Genomic DNA, 26,886 nt, shown 5'->3' with positions numbered 1-26,886 from the left:
CATGTCAGGTCTTTCCTTGTAGCTCTTTGTTAGGGATCTCTGCCCTCTGCTTTCCATGGGGGATCTGTGACGCTATCTTCACTGGGGATCTCTCCCTTTTGTTTCCATGGGGGGTCTGCCTGTGATCTTCACTGGGGATCTCTGCCTCTCGTTGCCATGGGGAGTCTCTGACCTAGATCTTCATTGGGGATCTCCTCTTCTTGTTTCCACGGGGGGTCTGCCTGTGGTCTTCATTGGGGAGCTCTGCTTCTCATTTCCATGTCAGGTCTCTGACCTTGATCTTCATTGGGCATCTCTGCCTCTTGTTTCCTTGGGGAGTCTGTGACCTAGATCGTCATTGGGGAATTTGTTTCGCAGTTCCATGGGGCGTCGGCCTTTGATTTTCATTGGGGAGCTCTGCCTCTCATTTCTATGGGGGGTCTGTGACTTGATCTGTATTTGGTTCTCTGCCCCTCATTTCCTGTTAGAGACGCTTCCTTGATCTCATTGGGGATCTCTGCCTCTCATTGCCATGGGGAGTTCTCTGACCTTGATCTTCATTGGGGATCTCTGCTTCTCATTTCCATGTCAGATTCTCACCTTGATCTTCATTGGAGATCTCTGCCTCTCATGGCCATGGGGAGTCTCTGACCTTGATCTTCATTGGGCATCTCTGCCTCTTGTTTCCTTGGGGAGTCTGTGACCTAGATCGTCATTGGGGAATTTGTTTCGCAGTTCCATGGGGCGTCGGCCTTTGATTTTCATTGGGGAGCTCTGCCTCTCATTTCTATGGGGGGTCTGTGACTTGATCTGTATTTGGGATCTCTGCCCCTCATTTCTGTTGGGACGCTTCCTTGATCTTCATTGGGGATCTCTGCCTCTCATTGCCATGGGGATTCTCTGACCTTGATCTTCATTGGGGATCTCTGCTTCTCATTTCCATGTCAGGTCTCTCACCTTGATCTTCATTGGAGATCTCTGCCTCTCATGGCCATGGGGAGTCTCTGACCTTGATCTTCATTGGGATCTCTGCCTCTGGTTTCCATGGGAGGGTCTGTGACCTTTATCTTCACTGGGCATCTCTCCCTTTTGTTTCCATGGGGGGTCTGTGAATTGATCTTTATTGGGGATCTCTGCCCCTCATTTCTGTTGGGACGCTTCCTTGATCTTCATTGGGGATCTCTGCCTCTCATTTCGATGGTGGGCGTTCTCTGACCTTGATCTTCATTGAGAATCTCTGCCTCTGGTTTCCATGGGGGGTCTGTGACTTGATCTTTATTGGGGATCTCTGCCCCTCATTTCTGTTGGGACGCTTCCTTGATTTTCATTGGGGATCTCTGCCTCTCATTGCCATGGGGAGTCTCTGACCTAGATTTTCATTGGGGAACTCTGCTTCTCATATCCGTTGGGGGGTCTCTGACCTTGATCTTCATTGAGACTCTCTGCCTCTGGTTTCCATGGGGGGTCTCTGACCTAGATCTTCATTGTGGATCTCTGCCTCTCGTTTCCATGGGGGGTCTGTGACCTTGATCTTCATTGGGGATCTCTGCCCCTCATTTCTGTTGGGACGCTTCCTTGATCTTCATTGGGGATCTCTGCCTCTCATTGCCATGGGGAGTCTCTGACTTTAATCTTTATTGGGGATCTCTGCCTCTCTTTTCCATGGGGGGTCTGTGACCTTGATCTTCATTGGGGATCTCTGCCTCTTATTTCCATGGGGAGTCTCTGACTTTAATCTTTATTGGGGATCTCTGCCTCTGGTTTCCATGGGGGGTATCTGTGACCTTTATCTTCACTGGGGATCTCTCCCTTGTGTTTCCATGGGGGATCTGTGACTTGATCTTTATTGGGGATCTCTGCCCCTCATTTCTGTTGGGACGCTTCCTTGATTTTCATTGGGGATCTCTGCCTCTCATTGCCATGGGGAGTCTCTGACCTAGATCTTCATTGGGGAGCTCTGCTTCTCATTTCCGTTGGGGGGTCTCTGACCTTGATCTTCATTGAGACTCTCTGCCTCTGGTTTCCATGGGGGGTCTCTGACCTAGATCTTCATTGGGGTTCTCTGCCTCTCATTGCCATGGGGGGTCTCAGCCTCTCATTTCTATGGGACGTCTCTGACCTTGCTCTTCATTGGGGATCTCTGCCTTTCATTTCCATGTCAGGTCTCTTACAATGATCTTCATTGGGGATCTCTACCTCTCATTGCCATGGGGAGTCTCTGACTTAGATCTTCATTGATGATCTCTGCTTCTCGTTTCCATGGGGGGTCTGCCTGTGATCTTCATTGGGGATCTCTGCCTCTCATTTCCATTGGGGGGGTCTCAGCCTCTCATTTCCATGGGGAGTCTCTGACCTTAATCTTCATTGGGGATCTCTGCCTCTGGTTTCCATGGGGGGTCTGTGACCTTTATCTTCACTGGGGATCTCTCCCTTTTGTTTCCATGGGGGGTCTGCCTGTGATCTTCATTGGGGATCTCTGCCTCTCTTTTCCATGGGGGGTCTCTGACCTTGATCTTCATTGGGGATCTCTGCCTCTTATTGCCATGGGGAGTTTCTGACTTTAATCTTTATTGGGGATCTCTGCCTCTGGTTTCCATGGGGGGGATCTGTGACCTTTATCTTCACTGGGGATCTCTCCTTTTGTTTCCATGGGGGATCTGCCTGTGATCTTCATTGGGGAGCTCTGCCTCTCGTTTCCATGGGGGGTCTGTGACTTGATCTTTTTGGGATTCTCTCCCTCATTTCTGTTAGGGCCTTCCTTGATTTTTCATTGGGGATTCTCCTCTCATTGCCATGGGGGTCCTCGGCCCTTAGATTTTTTCAATGGGGAGCTCTGCCTCTCATTTCCATGTGAGGTCTCTGACCTTGTTCTTCATTGGGGATCTCTTTCTCTCATTGCTATGGGGAATCTCTGACCTTGATCTTTATTGGGGATCTCTGCCTCTCATTTCCATGGGGGGTCTCAGCCTCTCATTTCTATGGGGAGTCTCTGACTTTAATCTTTATTGGGGAGCTCTGCCTCTCATTTTCCATGGGGGGTCTGTGACTTGATCTTTATTGTGGATCTCTGCCCCTCATTTCTGTTGGGACGCTTCCTTGATGTTCATTGGGGATCTCTGCCTCTGCTTTCCATGGGGGGGATCTGTGACCTTTATCTTCACTGGGGATCTCTCCCTTTTTTTTTCCAGGGGGTTCTGCCTGTGATCTTCATTGGGGATCTCTGCCCTCCGTTGCCATGGGAGTCTCCTGACCTACATCTTCATTGGGGTTCTCCTTCCGTTTCCATGGGGCCTCTCTTGTTATTCTTCATTGGGATCTATGCCTCTCATTTGCCATAGGGAGTTCTGACCTTGATCTTCTTTGAGGATCTCTGCCTCTGGTTTCCATGGGGGGTCTGTGACCTTTATCTTCACTGGGCATCTCTCCCTTTTGTTTCCATGGGGGGTCTGTGACTTGATCTTTATTAGGGATCTCTGCCTCTGGTTTCCATGGGGGGTCTGTGACCTTGATCTTCATTGGGGATCTCTGCCTCTGGTTTCCATGGGGGGTCTGTGACCTTGATCTTCATTGGGGACCTCTGCCTCTGGTTTCCATGGGGGGTCTGTGACCTTGATCTTTATTGGGGATCTCTGCCTCTCCATTTCCATGTCAGGTCTCTTACAATGATCTTCATTGGGGATCTCTGCCTCTGGTTTCCATGGGGGGTCTGTGACCTTTATCTTCACTGGAGATCTCTCCCTTTTGTTTCCATGGGGGGGGTCTGCCTGTGATCTTCATTGGGGAGCTCTGCTTCTCGTTTCTATGGGGGGTCTGTGACTTGATCTTTATTGGGGCTCTCTTCCCCTCATTTCTGTTGGGACTCTTCCTTGATCTTCATTGGGGATCTCTGCCTCTTGTTGCCATGGGGAGTCTCTGACCTAGATTTTCATTGGGGATCTCTGCTTCTCATTTCCATGTCAGGTCTCTGACCTTCATCTTCATTGGGGATCTCTGCCTCTCATTGCCATGGGGAGTCTCTGACCTTGATCTTCATTCCATGGGGGGGTCTGTGACCTTGATCTTCACTGGGGATCTCTCCCTTTTGTTTCCATGGGGGGTCTGCCTGTGATCTTCATTGGGGAGCTCTGCCTCTTGTTTCCATGGGGGGTCTGCCTGTGATCTTCACTGGGGATCTCTGCCTCTCGTTGCCATGGGGAGTCTCTGACCTAGATCTTCATTGGGGATCTCTGCTTCTCGTTTCCATGTCAGGTCTTTCACCTTGATCTTCATTGGGGATCTCTGCCCCTCATTTCTGTTGGACGCTTCCTTGATCTTCATTGGGGATCTCTGCCTCTGCTTTCCATGGGGGATCTGTGCCTTGTCTTCACTGGGGACTCTCTTTTGTTTCCATGGGGTCTGCCTGTGATCTTCATTGGGAGCTCTGCCTCTTGTTTCCATGGGGGAGTCTGCTGATGATCTTCACTGGGGATCTCTGCCTTCTCGTTGCCATGGGAGTCTCTGACCTGTCTTATTGGGATCTCTGCTTCTGTTTCCATGGGGGCCTCTCCCCTTTTTCTTCATTGGGATCTGTCCTTTCATTCCATGGGGTCTCTTCTTGATTTCTTGGGGTTCCTCTTCTTGTTTCCATGGGGGTCTGCCTTGGTCTTCATTGGGGGCTCTGCTTCTCATTTCCATGTCAGGTCTCTGACCTTGATCTTCTTGGGCATCTCTGCCTCTTGTTTCCTTGGGGATTGTGACCTAGATTCATTGGGGAATTTGTTTCGCAGTTCCATGGGGCGTCGGCCTTTGATTTTCATTGGGGAGCTCTACCTCTCATTGCCATGGGGAGTCTCTGACCTAGATCTTCATTGATGATCTCTGCTTCTTGGTTCCATGGGTGGTCTGCCTGTGATCTTCATTGGGGAGCTCTGCTTCTCATTTCCATGGGGGGGCCTCAGCCTCTCATTTCCATGGGGGGTCTCTGACCTTAATCTTTATTGGGGATCTCTGCCTCTGGTTTCCATGGGGGGGGTCTGTGACCTTTATCTTCACTGGGGATCCTCCCTTTTGTTTCCATGGGGGTCTGCCTTTTGATCTTCTTGGGGAGCTCTGCTTCTCGTTTCCATGGGGGTCTGTGACTTGATCTGTTTGGGGATCTTGCCCTCATTTCTTGGGACCTTCCCTTGATCTTCATTGGGGATCTCTGCCCCTCATTGCCATGGGGGATTCTCTGACCTTGATCTTCATTGGGGATCTCTGCTTCTTTTCCTTCAGGTCTCACCTTATCTTTTGGGGTCTCTGCCTCTTTGCCTGGGGTCTCTGACCTTGTCTTTTCCTGGGGGGTCTTGTTTTCTTCATGGGGATCTCCCTTTTTTTTCCTGGGGGTTGTTGTCTTATTGGGGACTCTGCCCTTTTTCCTGGGGCTTCCTTGTCTTCTGGGGGATTCTGTTCTTTCATGGGGGTCTCGCCTGTCTTCATTGGGGTTCTTGTTCTGTTCCTTTCAGGTCTTTCACCTTAACTTTTTGGGGATCTCTGCCCCTTTCCATGGGGATCTTGACCTTTATTTCATGGGACTCTCCTTTTTGTTTCCTGGGGTCTCTGGTCTTCATGGGGATCTCTGCCTCGTTTTCCATGGGGGTCTCGCCTGATCTTCTTGGGGATCTCCTCTTCTTGTTTCCAGGGGGTCTGCCTTGGTCTTTTTGGGGATCTGCCTCATTTCTTGAGCTTCCCTTGATCTTCTTGGTTCTGCCTCTTTTTCCTGGGGTCTTGACCTAATCTATTGGGGATTTGTTTCCTTCCATGGGGGGGGCCTTTGTTTTCATTGGGGCTCCCTCTATTTCTTAGGGGGTTTGCTTTCTTTTTGGGTTTCTGCCCTTTTCTGTTTGGGGTTTTCCGGTCTTCTTGGGGATCTTGCCTCTTTTTGGGGTTTTATTTTGATTTCATTGGGGATCTCTGCTTCCCTCATTTCCATTGGTCTCTCCCTTGATCTTCTTGGAACTCTGCTCTCATTTTGGGGGTCTCTGCCGTCTTCTTGGGCTCTCTGCCTCTTGTTTCTGGGGTCTTGACCTGATCTCTTGGGGTTTTGTTTCAGGGTTCCAATGGGCGTCGGTTTTGTTTTATTGGATCTGCCTTCTTTCATGGGGTCTTATTGATTTTTGGGATCCTCCCCTCTTTCTGGGGGCCTTCCCGTCTTCTTGGGGATTCTGCCTCTCTTTTCATGGGGGTTCTGTTGGGTTTCTTGGGGTTCTGTCTTTCCTGGGGTCTCTATTGTTTCGGGGATTTGTTCATTGGGGATCCTCTTGTTTCTGGGGTTTCCCTTGGTGGGGTCTTGTTTTTTCATGGGCATTCTCCCTTTTTTTGTTTCCATGGGGGTTGTGGTTATCTTTATTTGGGATCCTTGCCCCTCTTTCTGTTGGGGGGTTTTATCTTCTTGGGGATCTCTGCCTTCTTTGTTGGGGTTCTTGATTGTCTTCTTTGGGGAATCGTCTGGTTTATTTGGGGTCTGTGCCTTGATCTTTTTGGGGATCTTGTCTTTTCTGGGGGTTTGAGTTTTATTGGGATCTCCCTTCATTTTGGGGGTTTTTACGTTTTCATTGGGGATCTGTTCTTTCCTTTGGGGGTCTTGACCTTTATCTTCATTTGGGTCTTTTGGGTTTCTGGGGGTCTCATGATCTTATTTTGGGGGACTCTGCCCACGTTTCCATGGGGGTCTGTGACCGTCTTTTTTGGGGGTCTTGCCCTTTTTCTGGGGGGGCTTCCTTGATCTTATTGGGGATCTCTCCTCCATTCCATGGGGGTCTCTACAATTTTTTTGGGGATCTCTCCTTCTTTTCCATGGGGTCTGTTTTTATCCATTGGGATCTCCCTTTTTTCCATGGGGGTTCTGCTTTTAATCTTTTTGGGGACTCTGCCCTTCTGGTTTCCATGGGGTTGTGACCATTTTGGGGATCTCTCCCTTTGGGTTTCCATGGGGGATCTTCGATCTTTTATTGGGATCTCCCCTCTTTTTGGGGCTTCCTTGTTTTCATTGGGGATCTGCCCCTTTCCATGGGGTCTCTGACCTTCTTATTGGGGATCTGCCTCTTGTTGATCCTTGACCTTGTCTTCATTGAGACTCCTGCCTCTTTTTTCCATGGGGTCTTAGGTCTTCTTGGGGGTTCTCTGTTTCCTTTGCCATGGGGGGTCTCGCCTCTCTTTCATGGGGTCCTCGACCTTGCTTCTTGGGGATTCTGCCTTTCTTTCCATGTCGGTCTTTCAATGTCTTCATTGGGGATCCTTTCCCTCATTTCTTGGGGACCTGTTGATCTTCATTGTGATCTCTGCTTCTCTTTCCATGGGGGTTCTGTGTATCTTCATTGGGGATCTCTCCTTTTTTTCCTTGGAGGGGTCTCGCCTCTCTTTCCATGGGGGGTCTCTGCCTTAATCTTCTTGGGGATTCTGCCTCGGTTTCCATGGGGGGCTTACCTTTTCTTCCTGGGGATCCCTCCCTTTTTGTTTTCCATGGGGTCTCCTGTGATTTCTTGGGGATCTCTGCCCTTTTTTCCTGGGGGGTCTTTATTGTCTTCTTGGGGATCTTCCTTTATTGCCATGGGGAGTTTCTGACTTTAATCTTTGTTGGGGATTCTGCCTCTGGTTTCCATGGGGATCTGTGACCTTTATCTTAGGGATCTCCCCTTTTGTTTCCATGGGGATCTGCCTTGGATCTTCATTGGGGAGCTCTGCCTCGTTTCCATGGGGGGTCTTGGCTTGATCTTTTTGGGGATCTCTGCCCCTCATTTCTGTTGGGCCTTCCTTGATTTTCATTGGGGATCTCTGCCTCTCATTGTGGGGATCTCCGCCTGTTTTCAATGGGGATCTGCCTCTCATTTCCATGTAGGGGTTCTGCCTTGTTCTTTTTGGGGATCTCTTTCTCTCATTGCTATGGGAATCTCTGACCTTATCTTTTTGGGGATCTCTCCTCCCTTTCCAGGGGGTCTCAGCCTCTCATTTCTATGGGAGTCTCTGCTTTAATCTTTATTGGGGAGCTCTGCCTCTCATTTTTCCATGGGGGTCTGGCTTGATCTTTTTTGGATCTCTGCCCCTTTTCTGTTGGGACGCTTCCTTGATGTTCATTGGGGATCTCTGCCTCTGCTTTCCATGGGGGGGATCTGTGACCTTTATCTTCACTGGGGATCTCTCCCTTTTGTTTCCATGGGGGGTTCTGCCTGTGATCTTCATTGGGGATCTCTGCCTCTCGTTGCCATGGGGTCTCTGACCACATCTTCATTGGGCTCTGTTTCGTTTCCATGGGGCCTCTCACCTTGTTCTTCATTGGGATCTAGTCTATTGCCATGGGAGTCTCTGACCTTGATCTTCTTTGAGGATCTCTGCCTCTGGTTTCCATGGGGGGTCTGTGACCTTTATCTTCACTCACTTCCCCTTTTTTCCATGGGGGTTTGACGATCTTTATGGGATCTCCCCTCTGGTTTCCATGGGGGGTCTGTGACCTTGATCTTCATTGGGGATCTCTGCCTCTGGTTTCCATGGGGGTCTGTGACCTTGATCTTCATTGGGGACCTCTGCCTCTGGTTTCCATGGGGGGTCTGTGACCTTGATCTTTATTGGGGATCTCTGCCTCTCCATTTCCATGTCAGGTCTCTTACAATGATCTTCATTGGGGATCTCTGCCTCTGGTTTCCATGGGGGGTCTGTGACCTTTATCTTCACTGGAGATCTCTCCCTTTTGTTTCCATGGGGGGTCTGCCCGGTCTTCATTGGGAGTCTGCTCTCGTTTCTATGGGGGGTCTGTGACTTGATCTTTATTGGGGCTCTCTTCCCCTCATTTCTGTTGGGACTCTTCCTTGATCTTCATTGGGGATCTCTCCCTTTTGTTTCCATGGGGGGTCTGCCTGTGATCTTCATTGGGGATCCTGCCCCCATGCCATGGGGAATTCTTTTAATCTTTTTGGGATCTCTGCCTCGTTGCCATGGGGAGTCTCTGACCGATCTTCATTCCATGGGGGGGTCTTGGACCTTGATCTTCCTGGGGATTCCTTTTTGTTTCCATGGGGTCTGCCTGTGATCTTCATTGGGGGAGTTGCCTCTTTGTTTCCATGGGGGTCTGCCTGTGATCTTCACTGGGGATCTCTGCCTCTCGTTGCCATGGGGAGTCTCTGACCTAGATCTTCATTGGGGATCTCTGCTTCTCGTTTCCATGGGGGCCTCTCACCTTGTTCTTCATTGGGATCTATGCCTTTCATTACCATGGGGAGTCTCTGACCTTGATCTTCATTGGGGATCTCCTCTTCTTGTTTCCATGGGGTGTCTGCCTGTGGTCTTCATTGGGGAGCTCTGCTTCTCATTTCCATGTCAGGTCTCTGACCTTGATCTTCATTGGGCATCTCTGCCTCTTGTTTCCTTGGGGTCTGTGACCTAGATCGTCATTGGGGAATCTGTTTCGCAGTTCGATGGGGCGTCGGCCTTTGATTTTCATTGGGGAGCTCTGCCTCTCATTTCTATGGGGCGTCTCTGACCTTGATCTTCATTGGGGATCTCTGCCTCTCATTGCCATGGGGAGTCTCTGACCTTGATCTTCATTCCATGGGGGGGTCTGTGACCTTGATCTTCACTGGGGATCTCTCCCTTTTGTTTCCATGGGAGGTCTGCCTGTGATCTTCATTGGGGATCTCTGCCTCTAATTGCCATGGGGAATCTCTGACTTTAATCTTTATTGGGGATCTCTGCCTCTGCTTTCCATGGGGGGGATCTGTGACCTTTATCTTCACTGGGGATCTCTCCCTTTTGTTTCCATGGGGGGTCTGCCTTGATCTTCATTGGGGGCTCTGCCCTCGTTTCCATGGGGGAGTCTCTGACTTTTCTTTATTGGGGATTCTCCCTTGGTTTTCCATGGGGGATCTGTGACCTTTTATCTTATGGGGATCTCTCCTTTTTTCCTGGGGACGTCTTGATTTTTTGGGGATCTCCCCCTCATTTCTGGGGGAGCTTCCTTGATTTTCATTGGGGACTCTGCCTCTCATTCCTTTGGGGGTCTCTGACCTGATCTTCGGGGGCTCTGCCTCTACCTTGGGGGTCTCTGACCTTGATCTTCATTGGGGTCTCTGCCTCCCTTCCATGGGGGTCTCTGCCCTTAGATCTTCATTGGGGTTTCTCTGCCTCTATTGCCATGGGGGCTGCCTTATTTCATGGGGACTCTCTACCTTGCTCTTCATTGGGGATCTCTGCCTCTAATTGCCATGGCGGGAATCTGTGACCTTTATCTTCACTGGGGATCTCTGCCTCTCATTTCCATGTCAGGTCTCTTACAGTGATCTTCATTGGGGATCTCTACCTCTCATTGCCATGGGGTCTGTGACCTAGATCTTCATTGATGATCTCTGCTTCTTGTTTCCATGGGTTGGTCTGCTTGATCTTCTTGGGGGTCTGCTTCTCATTTCCTGGGGGGGTCTCACTCTCATTTCCATGGGGTCCTGACCTTAATCTTTTTGGGGATCTCTGCCTCTGGTTTCCATGGAGGGGGTCTGTGACCTTGTCTTATGGGGATCTCTCCTTTTGTTTCCATGGGGGTCTGTTGACCTTCTTGGGGGCTCTGCTTCTCGTTTCCATGGGGGTCTGTGACGTCTTTTTGGGATCTCTGCCCCTCATTTCTTTGGGGGCTTCCTTGATCTTCATTGGGGGATTCTGTCTCATTGCCATGGGGAATCTCTGCAATCTTTTTGGGGATCTCTGCCTCTGCCTTTCCATGGGGGATCTGTGACCTTTATCTTCATGGGGATCTCCCTTTTGTTTCCATGGGGTTCCTGTGATCTTCATTGGGGACTCTGCCTCTGTTTCCATGGGGGGGTCTGCCTGTGATCTTCATTTGGGATCTCTCCTCTTGTTATCGGTCTCATGGATCTTCATTGGGGATCTCCTTTCGTTTCCATGGGGCCTCTCCACCTTGTTCTTCATTGGGATCTATGCCTTTCATTCCATGGGGCTCTCATTGATCTTCTTGGGGATCTCCTCTTCTTGTTTTGGGATTGTCTGCCTGTGGTCTTCTTGGAACTCCTTTCATTTATTCGGTTTCCTTTCTTCATTAATCTCTGCCTCTTGTTTCCTTGGGGGTCTTGACCTGGTCGTCTTGGGGATCTGTTTGCGGTTCCATGGGGCGTCGGTTTGATTTTCTTGGGGCTCTCCTATTTCTATGGGAGTCTCTGATTGCTCTTCTTGGGGATCTCCTCTCATTTTTTGGGGGTTTCTGACCCTGGATCTTCATTTGATCTCTGCTTCTTGGTTCCATGTTGGTCTGCCTGTGTCTTCTTGGGACTCTGCTTCTCATTTCCATGGGGGGTCTCACCTCTCATTTCCATGGGGGTCTTGTAATCTTTATTGGGGATTCTGCCTCTGGTTTCCAGGGGTCTGTGACGGTCTTTTTGGGGATTTCCCCTCATTTCTGTTGGGACCTTCCCAGTTTTCTTGGGGTTTCTGCCTCTCATTTTTGGGGTCTCTGACCTGATTTTCTTGGGGCTCTGCCTCATTTCGTTGGGGTTCTGACCGTCTTCATTGGACCTCTGCCTCTGGTTTTCCATGGGGGGTCTCTGACCTGGATCTTCATTGTGGATCTCTCCTCTCGTTTCCATGGGGTCTGTGACAGTCTTTTTGGGGATTCTGCCCCTCATTTCTGTTGGGACCTTCCTAATCTTCATTGGGGATCTCTGCCTCTCATTGCCATGGGGAGTCTCTGACTTTAATCTTTATTGGGGATCTCTGCCTCTCTTTTCCATGGGGGGTCTGTGACCTTGATCTTCATTGGGGATCTCTTCCTTTCATTTCCATGTCAGGTCTCTTACAATGATCTTCGTTGGGGATCACTACCTCTCATTGCCATGGGGAGTCTCTGACTTAGATCTTCATTGATGATCTCTGCTTCTCGTTTCCTTAGGGGTTCTGCCTGTGATCTTCATTGGGGATCTCTGCCTCTGCTTTCCATGGGGGGGATCTGTGACCTTTATCTTCACTGGGGATCTCTCCCTTTTGTTTCCATGGGGGGTTCTGCCTGTGATCTTCATTGGGGATCTCTGCCTCTCGTTGCCATGGGGAGTCTCTGACCTAGATCTTCATTGGGGATCTCTGCTTCTCGTTTCCATGGGGGCCTCTCACCTTGTTCTTCATTGGGATCTATGCCTCTCATTTGCCATGGGGAGTCTCTGACCTTGATCTTCTTTGAGGATCTCTGCCTCTGGTTTCCATGGGGGGGTCTGTGACCTTGATCTTCACTGGGCATCTCTCCCTTTTGTTTCCATGGGGGGTCTGTGAATTGATCTTCATTGGGGATCTCTGCCTCTCCATTTCCATGTCAGGTGTCTTACAATGATCTTCATTGGGGAGCTCTGCTTCTCGTTTCCATGGGGGGTCTGTGACTTGATCTTTATTGGGGATCTCTGCCCCTCATTTCTGTTGGGACCCTTCCTTGATTTTCATTGGGGATCTCTGCCTCTCATTGCCATGGGGAGTCTCTGACCTAGATCTTCTTTGGGGAGCTCTGCTTCTCATTTCCGTTGGGGGGTCTCTGACCTTGATCTTCATTGAGACTCTCTGCCTCTGGTTTCCATGGGGTCTCTGACCTAGATCTTCATTGGGGATCTCTGCCTCTGGTTTCCATGGGGTTCTGTGACCTTTCTTCAGGGGATCTCTTCCTTTTTGTTTCCATGGGGTCTGCCTGGTCTTCATTGGGGATCTCTGCCTCTCTTTTCCATGAGGGGTCTCTGACCTTGATCTTCTTGGGGATTCTGCCTCTGGTTTCCATGGGGGGTTCTGGCCTTTTCTTCCTGGGGGATCTCTTCCTTTTTTGTTTCCATGGGGGGTCTCCCTTTGATCTTCTTGGGATCTTGCCTTTTTTCCTGGGGTCTGTGACCTTGATCTTCATTGAGAAACTCTGCCTCTCATTGCCATGGGGTGTCTCTGACCTTGATCTTCATTGAGACTCTCTGCCTCTCATGACCATGGGGAGTCTTTGACCTAGATCTTCATTGGGTTCTGTTCTCATTGGAAGGGGCGGGGTCTTCTTGGTTCGCCCTTTTTGTTGGGGGCTTCCCCCCAATCTTCATTGGGGATCTCTGCCTGTTATTTCCATGGAGGGTTTGTGACCTTTATCTTCATTGGGCATCTCTGTCCCTCGTTTCCATGGGGGCCTCTCCCCTTGATCTTCATTGGGATATCTATGCCTTTCATTTCCATGGGAGTCTCTGACCTTGTTCTTCATTGGGGATCTCTTTCTCTCATTGCTTGGGGGAATCTCGCCTTGTCTTTTTGGGGATCTCTCCTCCATTTCCATGTGGTCTCCTGCCCTTTTCTTCATTGGGTCTCTTTCTCTCATTGCTATGGGGGAATCTTGACCTTATCTTTTTGGGGATCTCTCCTCCATTTCATGGGGTCTCACCTCTCATTTCTTAAGGGTCTCTGACTTTAATCTTTATTGGGGAGCTCTGCCTCTTGTTTTCCATGGGGTGTCTGTGACTTGATCTTTATTGTGGATCTCTGCCCCTCATTTCTGTTGGGACGCTTCCTTGATGTTCATTGGGGATCTCTGCCTCTGCTTTCCATGGGGGGGATCTGTGACCTTTATCTTCACTGGGGATCTCTCCCTTTTGTTTCCTGGGGTTCTGCCTGGTCTTTTGGGGACTCTGCCTCTGTTTCCATGGGGGTCTCGCCTTGATCTTCTTTGAGGATCTCTGCCTCTGGTTTCCATGGGGGTCTGTGACCTTTATCTTCATGGGCATCTCTCCCCTTTTGTTTGATGGGGGTCTGTGGTTGATCTTTAGGGGATCTCCCCCTCATTTCTGTTAGGCCTTCCTTGATCTTCATTGGGGATCTCTGCCTCTCATTTCGATGGTGGGGTTCTCTGACCTTGATCTTCATTGAGAATCTCTGCCTCTGGTTTCCATGGGGGGTCTGTGACCTTGATCTTCATTGGGGATCTCTGCCTCTGGTTTCCATGGGGGGTCTGTGACCTTGATCTTCATTGGGGATCTCTGCCTCTGGTTTCCATGGGGGTCTGTGTTATCTTCTTGGGGGATCTCTGCCTCCCATGACCATGGGGGTCTTTTTACCTGATCTTCATTGGGGATCTTGTGTCTCATTGTCCGGGGGGTCTGGCCTTGCTCTTTTTGGGGATCCGGCCCCTCATTTCTTTGGGGCTTTTGTTTCATTGGGCATCTGTCCCTCGTTTCCATGGGGGCCTCTCCCCTTGATCTTCATTGGGATATCTATGCCTTTCATTTCCATGGGGAGTCTCTGACCTTGTTCTTCATTGGGGATCTCTTTCTCTCATTGCTATGGGGAATCTGTGACCTTGATCTTTATTGGGGATCTCTGCCTCTCATTTCCATATGTGTTCTCTGACCTTGATTTCCATGGGTAAAGTGTAACCTCGATCTCCACAATGGTTCTTTGAGACAGATCTGCATGTTGGGCTACTCCAACCCAGATAATCATTCTTGCGACTTTGGGTGCCCCCCCTCTACCCCCCTGCTGTGGCATCCCATCTTTCCGTCTGTGCTTCTGTTGTCCTGGCCCTTAAAATTCTGTGTTGAAGGGTCGTGTGGGATAATGTTCCTCTTCCTCCCCTGCTCCCCTCCACAAGGTCCCTGTCATTCACCCCAGCAATCCCTGTCTTGCTGGGGGTTCGGGACCTGGCTCAATGGCTCTGGGATCTGCCTGCCCCGGGCCGGGGGGCGTAAGGGACCGACCTGGGTGTGCTGTTCCCCGGTCGCCGGACACTGGCGGGGTCCACTCCCGTGGCCCGGCGGTGGATCCAAAGGCTGCCCCTTCTGCGGGCATCGGCCGTGCCACGTCTACCAGCGTCAGAGTAAGTCCCTTCAGGAGGGGGGAGTTGGCTGCCCCCGCCCCCTCCCTGGAGCTCCATGTTTTCAAGCCAGAGGGGACCGTACTCTCCCTAGAAAGGCCCCGGTTCCAGGCTGGCATAATCAGACCTCCAAGTGGTTCTGAAAATGGGGAGGCAGGAAGGGATTGCTGTCCTTTTTGAGGACATTGTAGGAGTCATCCCGGCTCTATAGAAGGGTGCTTTCTGACCCTAATCCCGGTGCTCAACCCGGTCCCTATTTTGGGGAGAAGGGCCGCTCCTCCTCAAAAATGGCTCCCGGACCTCCCCATTCTGCCTTTGGCCGATGGCTCGGCGGGGGCCGCCGTACCCGGGCCTGTAGGGACTCGCGTCTATCCTCCCGGTTTTTTGGGGGGTGGGTGAGCCGCCCCCAAGCCCGGGGAAGCGGCTTGGGTGGCGGGGAAGCGGGTCTTGCATGTTCTCCCGGTTCCCCAGGCCTGGATCTGCGCCATGGGGGGCCGGGGGGATCGGGGTCCTGGGCCTGCCACCCCGGGGCCCGTCCCCTGGGAGGGAAACCTTCTGTATTCAGATGCATCCCTGGCCAGGCCCAGACTGTCAGGTATGTGTAGGCCCGGGGGCAGGGCAGGAGACCCCAGGGTGTGGGGCACAGGCCAGGGGCTCCCCTGGGGTGAGGGGGCCGCCAAATAAGGGGGCCCCTTCCCCCCCGCTCCCCCCCGCTCCCCACCGGTGGCCCAGGTCCTGTGTGGCCGTTTTGGAAATCGTCGGGGAGCTGGTGGGGCTGGTTGGCGAGCCCGGGAAAGCCTGCTCCGCACCTATCCTGGCCGTCCTTGCGGCCCCTCAGTTGGCTGGTTGTGGGCGGCGGGTCCCGGGCCCCGGTTGGGCCCTTCTGGTCCCCACAGCTTCCCGGGGCGCCCAGCTCCATGCCTGCCTGGAGGGGCCAGCAGCGGGCAGGCTCTGTGCGGGCCCAGTGGCCCTTCCCAGCAACTCCCAGCCCCAGGGGCCTGGCGGGGGATCCCCTTCCTCCCGGACAGGGCCCTCCCCTTTGGGTTCCCCCCTGGGCCACCGCTCGGGGCCTCCCCAAGGACTTGTTCAAGTCCCTGTTTCTGCCTCTGGGGACTCTGCCAGCTGCCAAGGCCGGGGCTCCAACCCCCTCAGCCAGAAGCTCCACCTCCCGTCTCCACCCCGGGCCTCCTTGGCCTCTCCGTGATCCGGCCATAGGCCGCTTAGCTGCGGGCGGAGGCGCGTCCCAGCAGGAGGTGCAGACAGCCAGACCAGAGCCTCGAGCAGCCGTAGGGATGGCCCGAGTCCCAGCTCCTTGGGCCCTACAGTCGGTAATCCAGCCCGACTAGAGACTCACTCAGTCACTGAGGCAGCCAGAGTGCACACTGCTCCAGAAGCCAGGCCTTCAGGTGTCCCTGAGGCAGCTCCCCCTGGGCCCCGGATGCCCCGGCCAGCAACAGCACCACCCCAGTGGATCCCCTGGTCCCAGATCGTCCGCCGCTGGGGCCCCAGACTCCCTGGCCCCCAGTCCCGGATTCCAGACAGCCCCAGTGGTCCCCCGCTGGGTCCCCGGGCATCAGGGGCCCCTGTTCCCTGGCTCCTGCCCCCCAGGCCAGGGGTCCCTGACCCCTCGGCGAGCAACTGGAGGGCTCCAGACCTCCCGGCCCCCGACCCCCTGGCCAGCAACCAGAGGGTCCCCTGACCCCCCGGCCCCCGACCCGTTGGCTGGCAAAAGGGTCCCGCCCCCCCGAGTAACTGGGGGTGACCTCCCGGCCCCCGACCCCCTGGCCACACCAGGATCCCCTGACCCCCCGGGCAACTGGGGCCCCGACCTCCCGGCCCCCCGCCCCTGGCCAGCAACCCAGGGGGTCCCCGCCCCCCGGCCCCGGGCCGTTGGGGAGCCAGAGGGTCCCCGCCCCCGGGGGCAATGGGGGCTCCAGACCTCCCGGCCCCCCGGCCCCTGGCCCCGCCCCAGGGGGTCCCGGCCCCCCCCCCCCACCCGTTGGCCCGGACCAGAGGGTCCCTGCCCCCCGGCAACTGGGGGCTCCCGGGCCTCCCGGCCCCCGCCCCTGGCCAGCCCCGGGGTCCCTGTCCCCTGGCCCCTCGACTCCCTGGCCAGCAACCAGAGGGTCCCAGACCCCCTGGCCCCCTGACCTCCCGGCCAGCAAGGTGGGGGGCCCCCAGTCTCCCCGGCCCCTGGCCCCCTGGCCCAGCAGGGGCCCCGACCTCCCGGCCCCCGCCTCTCGAGCAACCCGGGGGTCCTTGGCCCCGGGGCAAGTGGAGGGCCCCAGACTTCCTGGCCTCCAACCCCTGGAGCAAGGGTCCCTGACCCCTGGCCAGAGGGTCCCTGACCCTTGGCCCCCCCCGCCCCCCCGGAGCAAAGGGGGCCCCGACCTCCCGCCCCTGACCCTTGGCCGCCCAGAGGGTCCCTGGCCCCCCGAGCAAGTGGAGGGCCCCAGACCTCCCGGTCCCCAACTTCCCAGCCAGCAACCAGAAGATCCCTGACCCCTTGGCCCGCAACCAGAGGGTCCCTGACCCCCCGGCAAGCAAGTGGAGGGCCCCAGACCTCCCGGCCCCTGACCCTCTGGCCGAAACGGGGGTCCAACCCCCGGCCTCCCGCCCCAGACTGGCAAAATTCCCTGGCCCCCAGGCCTCCTGACCCCCCCGGCGGCAGCCCAGGGCTCCCTGGGCTCGCTCTCTCCCACGGGCCATCTGGTCCCCTCTCCCCGGCGCTGATGGGGCAAACCCCCAAACGCCGGCCTTTGTCGGATCTCAGCTCCTCGGCCTGATGTTTGGACCTGGCTTTTCCCTTCCGGTTCCGGCTGTTCTCAAGTCCAAACATTTGGGCCGGATCCGGCTGCTCAAACCGGACCCTGGATGGCCCCCGACTCAGAAGTGGCCCCAGAAAGGTGGGGTTGGGTTTCGGGCGAGCGCTGGGACTGGGGTGGGCTCCTGGTGGGGCTGGGCCCTGGGCTCTGGCTGACACAGAAGTACCTGGTCCTTGGCCTCAGCACGCAGCTGAGCCCCAGTCAGAGGGCAGTCCAGGAGCCCGCCTTGCTGCACCCCTGCCCCAGCCAGTGGCTGAAGCAGCTGGGTTTTGGACCGTTCCGGCCCCAATCGTCAAAGCCATCGTCCCCTGGCCTGGACCCGTGAGCGAGATGGCCTCTGAAGCCATCGTCCCCTGGGCCGGCCCAGCTCCCGCTATGGTACAGGGACTAGATCTGAGGAACTTGCCAGGAACTGCCAGCGGTGACCGCCTTCCGCCTTCCCTGGCTCTGTTCTCCGGCTCCCTCACCTACCCGGGCCCATTCCTCTCCCCAGTGTTGCCCCCTTCGTCCCAGTCAGTGCCCCCAGCCCCTGCTCACTCACAGCCTCCTCTCTTTTCCGGAGCTCTACAGGCATTGGCCTGGGGAACCTCGGGCCCATCGGTGCCCAAATCCCAGCCCGATGGCGACTCCTCAGGGGCCGGCCCTTCCAGCACTGAGGGCCGACTGGCCCCTTCGTCCTTTCCAACCTCCTCTGCTCCCTCCCCCTTTCCCTCCTCGGCCCGTCTCTCCTCTCCGGCGGAACCCTCTAGGTCCAGGAGCCCTGTGCCCGACCACCATCGGATGCAGCAGGAGCAACCCCTCAGGGTCACCTTGGACCAGTGTCGCTTGGGCCTGGGCTGGAGGAGCAGTTTCCAAGCCTATTGGCTCTTCCAGACGGCCTTGTCCTCTGAGCAGGAGCTAGGTGAGGGGTGGGGCCCGGGGCGATTCTCCAGCCACCGCGGCTTGCCGAGGCCCAAGGTGGGGGTCCCGAGCTCACTGGGGCCCGGCCTTCTTCCCCGACAGACGAGTGCGGCATGCGTCCGGGCTTCGCGGCTCGGTGCCCCACCTGCTGGGAGGCCGAGGAAGGCGAGTTCCCCTGGGTGGTCTCCTTGCAGTTCTCCCTGTCCCACTTCTGTTCGGGCTCCATCCTGAATGAATGGTGGGTCCTGACCACCGCCAGCTGCGCCAACTTCATGTGAGTTTCCTGGAGTGCGGAGCCCCCCGGCGTCTCCTGGCAGAAGGCTTGGGGCCGGGAAGGAATACTCATTTTCCTTTGTTGAGGGAACGGGGTGGGGGGAGTCCCAGATAGCCCCCTTCTCCCGCCCCCCCCCCCCTGCATGTGCACACAAATACAGAGGCTTCTCGGCTGCCCACAGACGGAATTCAGAAACCCTGGCCCAGGTCCAGGCCGGCGTCACCGACTTGGAAGACCAAGTTCGGGCCCAGCTCGTGGGCATCCACCGGGTCTTGCCGTACTTTGGGCTCGAAGGGCCCACGGGCTTGGGCCTGATCCTGCTCAAGGAGCCCTTGCGCTTCCAGCCCCGAGCTGGCCGTTGCCTCGGGGGCCCTCAAGGGGCCCCAACACCTCGGCGGAACCCTCACGCTGGGTCCCGGCTGGACCCTATCAAAGGGTGGTCTGGGGCCCAAAGCCGAGCAAGGCGGGGGGGGGGGGGCGGGGTGCTGAGGCCCAAGATTTGGGGTTGGAGAGGACTTTCAGACCATCAAGAGCCATTCTGCCTGTTTTCAGCTGTGGAAACTGAGGCTCCAGGTCACCCAGGTAGCAAAAAAAACCCCAACCCCAGGGCTTTGCTCAGCAAGACCGGGTCATGGGGTAAGAGTAAGAGGCCCCCAGCCTCTGTCCCCTTGTGCTCCGTTCCATCCAGGCAACCTGGTGACTATGCAGAAGCGGCCACTGGACATGGTGGAGGTCAGCAACTGTGCCCGCTTCTGGCCCATTGAGAGCTCCATGACCTTCTGTGTGGAGGCCAAGAAGGTGACGGGCCAGAGCAGCTGCAAGGTGATAAGCACCCCCCACTGGCCCAGGCTGCCTTCCTTCCCAGGCCCTGGCCCTCACCACCTCCTGCCTCCCCCTGATAGGGAGACCTGGGAGCCCCGCTGATGTGCCGCTCAAAGCCACACCCAGAGGACACCCCTTGGATCCAGATGGGGGTCCTCACCGCTTTTGACGAGACCTGCACTCGGCCCTATGTCTTCAGCCGCATCCACCCCTTCAGCCTTTGGCTCAGGGCCTCCACGAAATCTCAGCACCCCCCCTGGGTCCGGACTGCCCCCAGGCCCACCCTGTCTTCCCTGCTCCAACCTGAAGGTGAGTAAGACTCCCCTCCCTCCCCACCAGGGCTCCTAGGCCTGGGGAAACAGAACCAGGAGGAAGAAGGCCCCTGACTTGGGCGGGGCAGGACCAGACCCCGGGGTCTGAGGCAGGGGGCTTGACCAATGCGCGCTCTCCCCTGTGCCCACGTGCAGCCCTGGTGAATCGGATTTCTCTGCGCTTTGCCATGCCCTGGCAAGCACTGATCGTGACCTGTGACAGCAGACTTTGTGGCGGATCCATCCTCAGCCCTTCTTGGATCCTCACCTCAGCCCACTGTATCCGGCACATGTGAGCGCTGAGCTGACGGGAGGGGGGGGGCTCCTCGTGGGGCCAGCTTGCTTGGACATCCCTCAGAGAGGAGGTGGCCAGGGGGGTCCCTCGGCGAATCGGGGCTCAAAGGTGGCGGGCAGAACTAGGCCCCGTGTCCCTTACGTAACTAATGTTGGGGGGGACAGCGTGCAAGGTACCCAGTGTTCTCTTAAAGTCACTTAGAGAGCCCACGATTGGACAGATCCAGGCAGCGCGCTCAAGGTGTAAAGACTTGTAATTTCTCATCCCATGACAGGAGGACAGAGAATATGGCGGTATTTCTGGGGCTGCCACAGCCCGGTGGCAACATGACCGTCGCCCGCGTCTCCAGCGTGGTCCTGCATGAGCGCTACCAGTTTGTGGATGGGGTCCCCTGGAATGACCTGGCCCTCCTCCTCCTGCAGAAGCCCCTGGGTTCCAGCCAGCTATTGGCCCCCATCAGCCACGTGGATGATGTGAACAAAGCTGAGTGCTGGGTCACAGGGCCCCGAGAACTCCGAGAGGGTGAGCCGGACTCGACCCGTCATGGGCCCCATGGCTACCGGATCTCTGAACGAGTCCTCAGCACTGGGCCCCGAACCTGCGATAGGAGGGCGTCCATACCAACCGATGGGCAGCTCGCCTTTCCAGGCGATCTTGAAGTGTAGGCCGGGGCGCCTCTTAGGGAGTTCTCTTTAGAAGAGGCCTCGGGAACCCTCTAACCAGTATTTGCCACGTGACCATCTGCCCTGAGCCGGGCCAAAGGAAGGTTCCCATTCTGGCTGGTGGATCCTCCGGGACATAGCACCCCCTCCGCTGACCCCATGACCCTGTGGGTGGCAGCCTGGGAGCACGGCCAGCCCACTGTGGTGTGCCTACTGTTTGCTTAAAGCAAATAACAGCCCCAGCTCCTGCTTCACAAAGAGCATCCCAACAACCGTGGGCCCTAGAAGGGGAGAAAAGGGTTAGGGCCGAACACGGTCCGAGGGATAGCAGAGACCGAGCAGGCCGGAGGGAGGCAGTGCCCTCACTTTTCCCATGCTCGGTGCTCCCTGGTGTCGGGCTGGTTGAAGGGGCAGGAGGGGAGGTAGAAGGGGGAAGGGTGGAAGGAGGAAGGAAAAAGGGAGAGTGAGTGCCAGAGATGATGGGAGAGAGGGGAAGAGGAAAGAAGGGGGAGAAGAGAAAGGAGGAGGCAGATGAAAGCAACAGGGGAGGGAGGCGCCCTAGCTAGCAGCTGGATTACAAGGAAAACCCTGAGAGCCAGTTCAAGAACAGCAGCTTCAGAAAGTGCCACCCGGCACCCTGCCCCTCCACGGAGGCACACAGAGGAGCGGCAGCTCGGACTCCTTAGTCATCGGAGCGCATGTGCAACCTCTGCTGTCCAATGCCAGGCAGATGTGCCCTTGGCTCGCTCCCAAGTCCTTGAGATTCTGCCTTTACTCATCCTGCTCCCTCCCCCCCTTACATAATCCTCAGGACGTCCAGCCATGACCTCCTCCCTCCAGCTCAACGCTAGTCCCTTCACCCGCTGACACCCAAAGCCATGGGGCCGGGAGATTGATTCCCGGCTGTTTGCAGGTGAAACAGACCAGAACCCACAAGCCCTGCACGTTCAGGTGAAGGATGCTCAGTCCTATGCCCACCTCCCCTGGCAGCATCAGGAACTCGGTGCTATCCTGGCTCCCCTAGGGGGCAGAATACCAAGTGGCTTTGGTGAGCAGCACAGGCACCCAGGGTTTGCACTCATGGTTGGAGGGCAGAGGGAAGATTCAGAACTGAGCCCCAACCTCAATGGAGGAATGGGAGAGGATGGGAAAGAAGAAAAAAAGTTGGTCAGGGAACTGGGCTTATAACTAGGGGAGGGCTCAACTTCCCAAGGCTTGACATGTCAAGCCTCAGGGTACTAAGGTTTGTGCCACAGGACTCTCATGGGTCCAGAGCGGTGCCCTGTTGTACCCTCACGGGGTAAGAATGGAACCTGGAGGCAGACTGGCTCACCAGCATCAGATCTCTTACCTTCCTCCTGGCTCCTTACTTCCCATGGATCTCCAAGACTACTTCTGCCCAGGCCGACCACATCTGGCTCAATCAATCAGTGGCAAGCCCGTGTCTGCCACGTCTGCAGCAGTGGCAGAGCCCAGGGGCCTTCTGGGCCTCACCTTACTCTTGACCCTATGGCTGCAGTTCCTGAGAGCATAGGACCGTTTCCCCACACCGACTACTGCACCCATCCAGCCGTACCCTGCAGCCTCCCCCTGGTCCAAGCCTCCATGGGGTTCAGCCTCTCTACAGCCCAAGGGGAGAAGACCATTCCCCTGTCCTCCCTTATCTTCTCCTTCCAATATCTATGAGAGGCTCCTTCTACCAAGAGAGCAAGATCAAGGCTGTACCAGAGACATACCAGGAGGGAACCCGAGTGTATTTTGATGACCCCTTTCCCCTACCAAAAATAAAGCCACACCCTCTGTGAAACATCTGATTTCGTGTGTGCTGGTTCCAAGGTCACATTGAGCAATTTCTGGTGCCCAAGAACTCGGTCTGTGAAGGGCAGAGAGCCACACAAACACACCCATCACCCTCAATAACAGCCCTCCACAGTCATCAAAAACCTTTTCGAGGCTAAATTGAACAGCCTCTTCTCTATTCTTTTTGGCCCATCTCTCAGTGACCCCCCAAAGCTCTTCCCTAATAGAGGAATCTATTGCAATTCTCCCCTGCCACTCCACCAGTTAGGAGGTGGGGATAAAGCTGGGACTTGATTGGCCCAAGCACCGGGCAAGGGTCAAGCTGTTCTCAATGCTACCTCCTACAGATCCCAGCCAGTGACATTGCCACCCTTCCAGTCCTTTGAGCTCTTGGGCTAAATGTCATCCCAAACCACGATCTCCTTGCCACCACCCCACCCCACCCCTTATTCCAAAGGCCGCCTCCTCTCTGATACCTCTCCTATCTGTAGGTGCAGGTGGAATGGGCCAGAACTCTGAAACTAGGATTCTCACAAGGTGCTGAGTGGAATCGATAAGACAATGGTTATCTAGTTTAGCATGGTGAATAATAGTTCTCTAGTTCAGTATGACTGAATTAATCTTACAACAAATAATGGTTCCCTAGTGATGTGATTGGCTTATACGCAGTGTGACGAATGGATTTAATTGTAATAGAGAGGATTTCCGAGGCCACGGACAGACTCGAAGCCCAAGGACTGGAGACTGGAGCATAAGCTCCTAGACTCGGAGAGACTCAAGACAGAGACTGTGGTGGCATACCCCTGCCTCCCCCACAGAAACCAAGACACATTTCAGAGAACCTCAAGAAAGCTGGCCCAGCCCCAGGCAGGAAACTAGAGTGTGAAGGAGATAATAAAGAATTTGGACTCTAACACCTAGGTCTAGGTCTAGTTTAGTTAGCTAGTCTCGTGGTGGTCACTTTGCTGAAACGAAGCCTGGTCCAGAGACCTCAGAAAACCAACCGGAACATTACATGCAGGCCCCTCCATCTCCTCAAGCCTGGAGCCCTGCAGTCACTGCTAGGGTGGGGGAGTGTAATCCACCAGCCTCAAATCTCTCCCTACTCCAGTCCATCCTCCATTCAGTCACCAAGGTGATTTTCCTGAAGCACAGGTGTAACCACCTAGGTGCCCGCTCTTCAGTAAGCTCAGTGGCTCCTTCACACCTCCAGAATCAAATATAAAGTAGCAAGAGCCCCAGCGTGAGCAGGTAAAAGTCTGCCAGGAGTCTTCGTGCAGATCATTCAAGAGGGGTAAAGGAGATAGCAAAGAAGAGCATCCCAATTGCCCCTCCTTCAAGTACTAAAGAAAGCTGGTAAATGCTAGAGCCTTTGTGCCTGAAGATACAGCCCCACTTGTGTCTGCAAGTATGAGCTACCTGTGGTGTGTGTTGGGGTACAGCGCTGCTGAGGATTGACCCAAGGTCAAATTATCTTCTGGCCCCACTCCCCTAGCTAGAACCAGGGTCCCCAGCTCCCTTAAGCCCCCTTGCCCCCTTCTTCCTATGTGGACTTTGAAGGTTGGAAAGAATTCACTTTAAATCCGACTTAAATCCGATTTATTGCCTGCCCCCAATAAATCTTATTTCTCAAGATTATTTAGGACTTGTTCATTACTGCTCCCCAATCCATTTCTCAAGCTTGTTTATGGCTCGTTCATTGCCACCGCTCCCCCACCCCAGTCAATTTATTTCTCAAGCTCGTTTAGGACTTGTTCATTGCCGTCCTCCCCAATAAATTTATTTCTCAAGTTTGTTTATTATGTAAGCTTGTTCATTGCTGTTCCCCTCCCCAGTTTCTCAAGCTCCTTTAGGCCTTGTTCATTCCCCACGCCGTTCCCACCCCTCCAATAAATCTTATTCTCTTCCCGTTCATCTGAGTAGTTTGACAGCGAAGGGGCAGAGCAGGCCAATCAGCGTTTCTCCTTGGCGTTTTCTTCCATTCTGCCCCAGGGCTGTCAGGCCACGAAAGTCGCGCTCACGAACCAATCAGCGGCGGCTTGGTGGACTCCCCCTCCCAGGGGCCTTTGCTACTTCCGCGGGCGGGGGGGCCGCTGGAAGAAGGTCTCCTTTCCCTTTCTCCCCTCCCTTCCCGCCCCTCTGCAAAATCCAGGACAATCGCGGCGGCTCCGCGGCCTCTTCCCCGCCCATTGGCTACCGCAATTTCCTAGACATGGAGCAGGGCGTCGAGGAATAGGTCAGCTCCTTTTCTGCTCCCTCCCCTTGTGGATCTGAGCCAATCAGCGGTGGCTCCTGGCCCCGCCCTTCTATTTCTGCGGCTCAGTTCCTCTCCCAGCCAATCAGCGGCTGCTCCTGAGCCCGCCCTTCCCCTATTTCTTCGGTTCAGTTCCTCCCCGAGCCCATTGGTTCCCTTGCAGCGGAGCGCGGGGACCTGCGTCTGAGCTATGGCGGCGACTCGAGGGACTCCGCAGCCTGAAGGTACCCTCCGATCGCCTCGTGCCCTGGGCTAGTAGGGCAGGGGAGGGCATTCCTCTCGATTAAGGGGTTGGGGCCCGATCCATGCAGGGGACGTGTGGCTTACGGCCCAAACGCCGCGCCATTGGCCTAATCACTTGACCTTGCTGAGTTTAGCCTGTTCCCCTCAGTAATTTGGGAGCTCTGCTGTTCTGTGTGATCAGAGCCTTTCCGATCCCATCGACTCGGAGCGGACGAAGCTGCCGTCGCCTCTTCCTCCCCCTACCACCTTCCCGGCCAGAGGAACTAATAGGCTGGGGGGGCTTTCTACTTTCTTCTTCCCCTCCCCTCCTTCCTCACTGACTGCTTCCTGCAGGGCATGGTTGGTGTGGTGACAGGCGGGGCATCAGGCCTGGGCCAGGCCACGGTCAGGGAGACTGGTTAAGAACGAGGCTCGAGGCTGTCATCGTGGACTTGCCCCACAGCTCTGGCGAAGCACTGGCAAAGGAGCTGCGGTCCTTCCTGCGCCTTCGCCCCCCACCGACGTACGTTGCATCCACTCCCCGACTTGAAGTGGGTTAGGGTGGGTGGGCACAGGAGTCCGGCTTCTAAAAGGGCCAGCTTGCCCAGAGAACCAGGCGAGCCGGCCTCAGTAGGAGCCGGCCCTTCTTCCCCAGTTGGTGGGGGGTGGAGGAGGGCAGGCCTTACTAACCCTGGGTGGTGAAAGCTTGATGCCCCCTTTCCTCCACCAAGGTAACCTCCGAAGGAGAGGTGCAGGGGCCTTGACCTTGGCCCGGGAGAAATTTGGCCGCATAGACATTGCCGTTAATTGCGCTGGCATAGCCGTGGCCTCCAAGACTTACAACTTCCAGGAAGAACGAAGCACACTCCCTGGAGGCCTTCCAGAAGGTGATCCAGGTATGTCCAGTGTGCCCCAGGGGATCAAGGGGCCCCACAGGGGATCTAACTTTCCCAGAAGCAGAGGTGGAGAGGGGCAAGGGCTGGAAGCCTTGATCCCCTAGGCCTGAGGCTCATGTGAGGAGAGGAGGCTGTAAGGCATACTTAGCTACCAAAGGCGGGCTTTAAAACTGAGCCCAAGACTGAGTCGTCTCCCCCTTCTCTCCCCACCCCCCACCCCCAGAGTCAACCCTGATCAGGCACCTTCAACATGATCCGCCTTGCTGCCGGGGAGATGGGGAAGAATAGCCCGATGAGGTGGCCACCAGGGTGTCATCATCAATACAGCCAGCGTGGCTGCCTTTGAGGAGCCAAGTACGCCTACCACCTCCCTCTCCCGCATGAGCCTGGGGACCCAGTTACAGTCAATTCACTTTCACACCTTGTTCCCAGGTTGGACAGGTTGCATATTCTGCATCAAAGGGGCCATTGTGGGGATGACCCTGCCTGTGGCCCGGGACCTGGCCCCCCATGGGGATCGGGTGAGTCACCATTGCTCCAGGTAGGTTCGGTATCTCCAACTTCCCTCTCTTCCCCAGCTCCGAGCAGGCCAACTTTTCATTTCTCAGAATTGAGGAAGTAGAAATGTACCCTAAAGAGGTCTTCAGGGATGGTCCAATACCCCTCCCCCACTTTTGTCAGGGAAAACTGAGGGGCAGGGAGAGACTTTAGGCTAAAGTCAGAACTCTTGGGACAGGGCTAACTAGCGGCCTCAAAATTTCAAAACCCCACTTGCCTTAAGAGCACTGTACTAGGGTGAAGTTGGGCCTAGAGTCAGTTGCAACT

The 26,886-nt window shown here is 55.2% G+C and overlaps 2 protein-coding genes across 2 annotated transcripts in view; both read left to right on the top strand.

Moving 5' to 3' along the window:
- The first annotated feature begins 16,724 nt into the window (after positions 1–16,724).
- LOC111721625 (basic proline-rich protein-like) lies at positions 16,725–19,364 on the top strand. The gene is made up of 5 exons (XM_031945105.1): positions 16,725–16,966; positions 17,631–18,526; positions 18,628–18,799; positions 18,981–19,238; positions 19,352–19,364. The coding sequence occupies exons 1-5, from the start codon at positions 16,725–16,727 to the stop codon at positions 19,362–19,364; spliced, it is 1,581 nt and encodes a 526-aa protein (XP_031800965.1).
- Positions 19,281–26,886, top strand: part of LOC111721624 (kallikrein-6) — a 41,306-nt gene continuing 33,700 nt past the window's right edge. The window contains exons 1-4 of the mRNA XM_023507103.2: positions 19,281–19,621; positions 19,702–19,930; positions 20,089–20,224; positions 20,502–20,749. Coding sequence (XP_023362871.2) covers positions 19,502–19,621; positions 19,702–19,930; positions 20,089–20,224; positions 20,502–20,749 — 733 coding nt within the window. The 5' untranslated portion in view covers positions 19,281–19,501. The remainder of the gene's footprint in view (positions 19,622–19,701; positions 19,931–20,088; positions 20,225–20,501; positions 20,750–26,886) is intronic.

The sequence above is a fragment of the Sarcophilus harrisii genome, chromosome X (genome assembly GCF_902635505.1).
Source record: "Sarcophilus harrisii chromosome X, mSarHar1.11, whole genome shotgun sequence".
In the NCBI taxonomy this organism is placed as follows: Eukaryota; Metazoa; Chordata; class Mammalia; order Dasyuromorphia; family Dasyuridae; genus Sarcophilus; species Sarcophilus harrisii.
Note: the sequence above shows the minus strand (reverse complement) of the source record. Positions and strands in the feature narration are given on the sequence as shown.

Bases quoted from the DNA above. Each gene is read 5' to 3' on its own strand.
- LOC111721625 (XM_031945105.1), top strand. From the start codon at position 16,725: ATGGGGGCTCCAGACCTCCCGGCCCCCCGGCCCCTGGCCCCGCCCCAG. The intron at 16,967-17,630 runs GTGGGGGGCCCC...GCTGTTCTCAAG, and splicing joins CTGACCTCCCGGCCAGCAAG to TCCAAACATTTGGGCCGGAT. The intron at 18,800-18,980 runs GTGAGTTTCCTG...GGCTGCCCACAG, and splicing joins GCCAGCTGCGCCAACTTCAT to ACGGAATTCAGAAACCCTGG.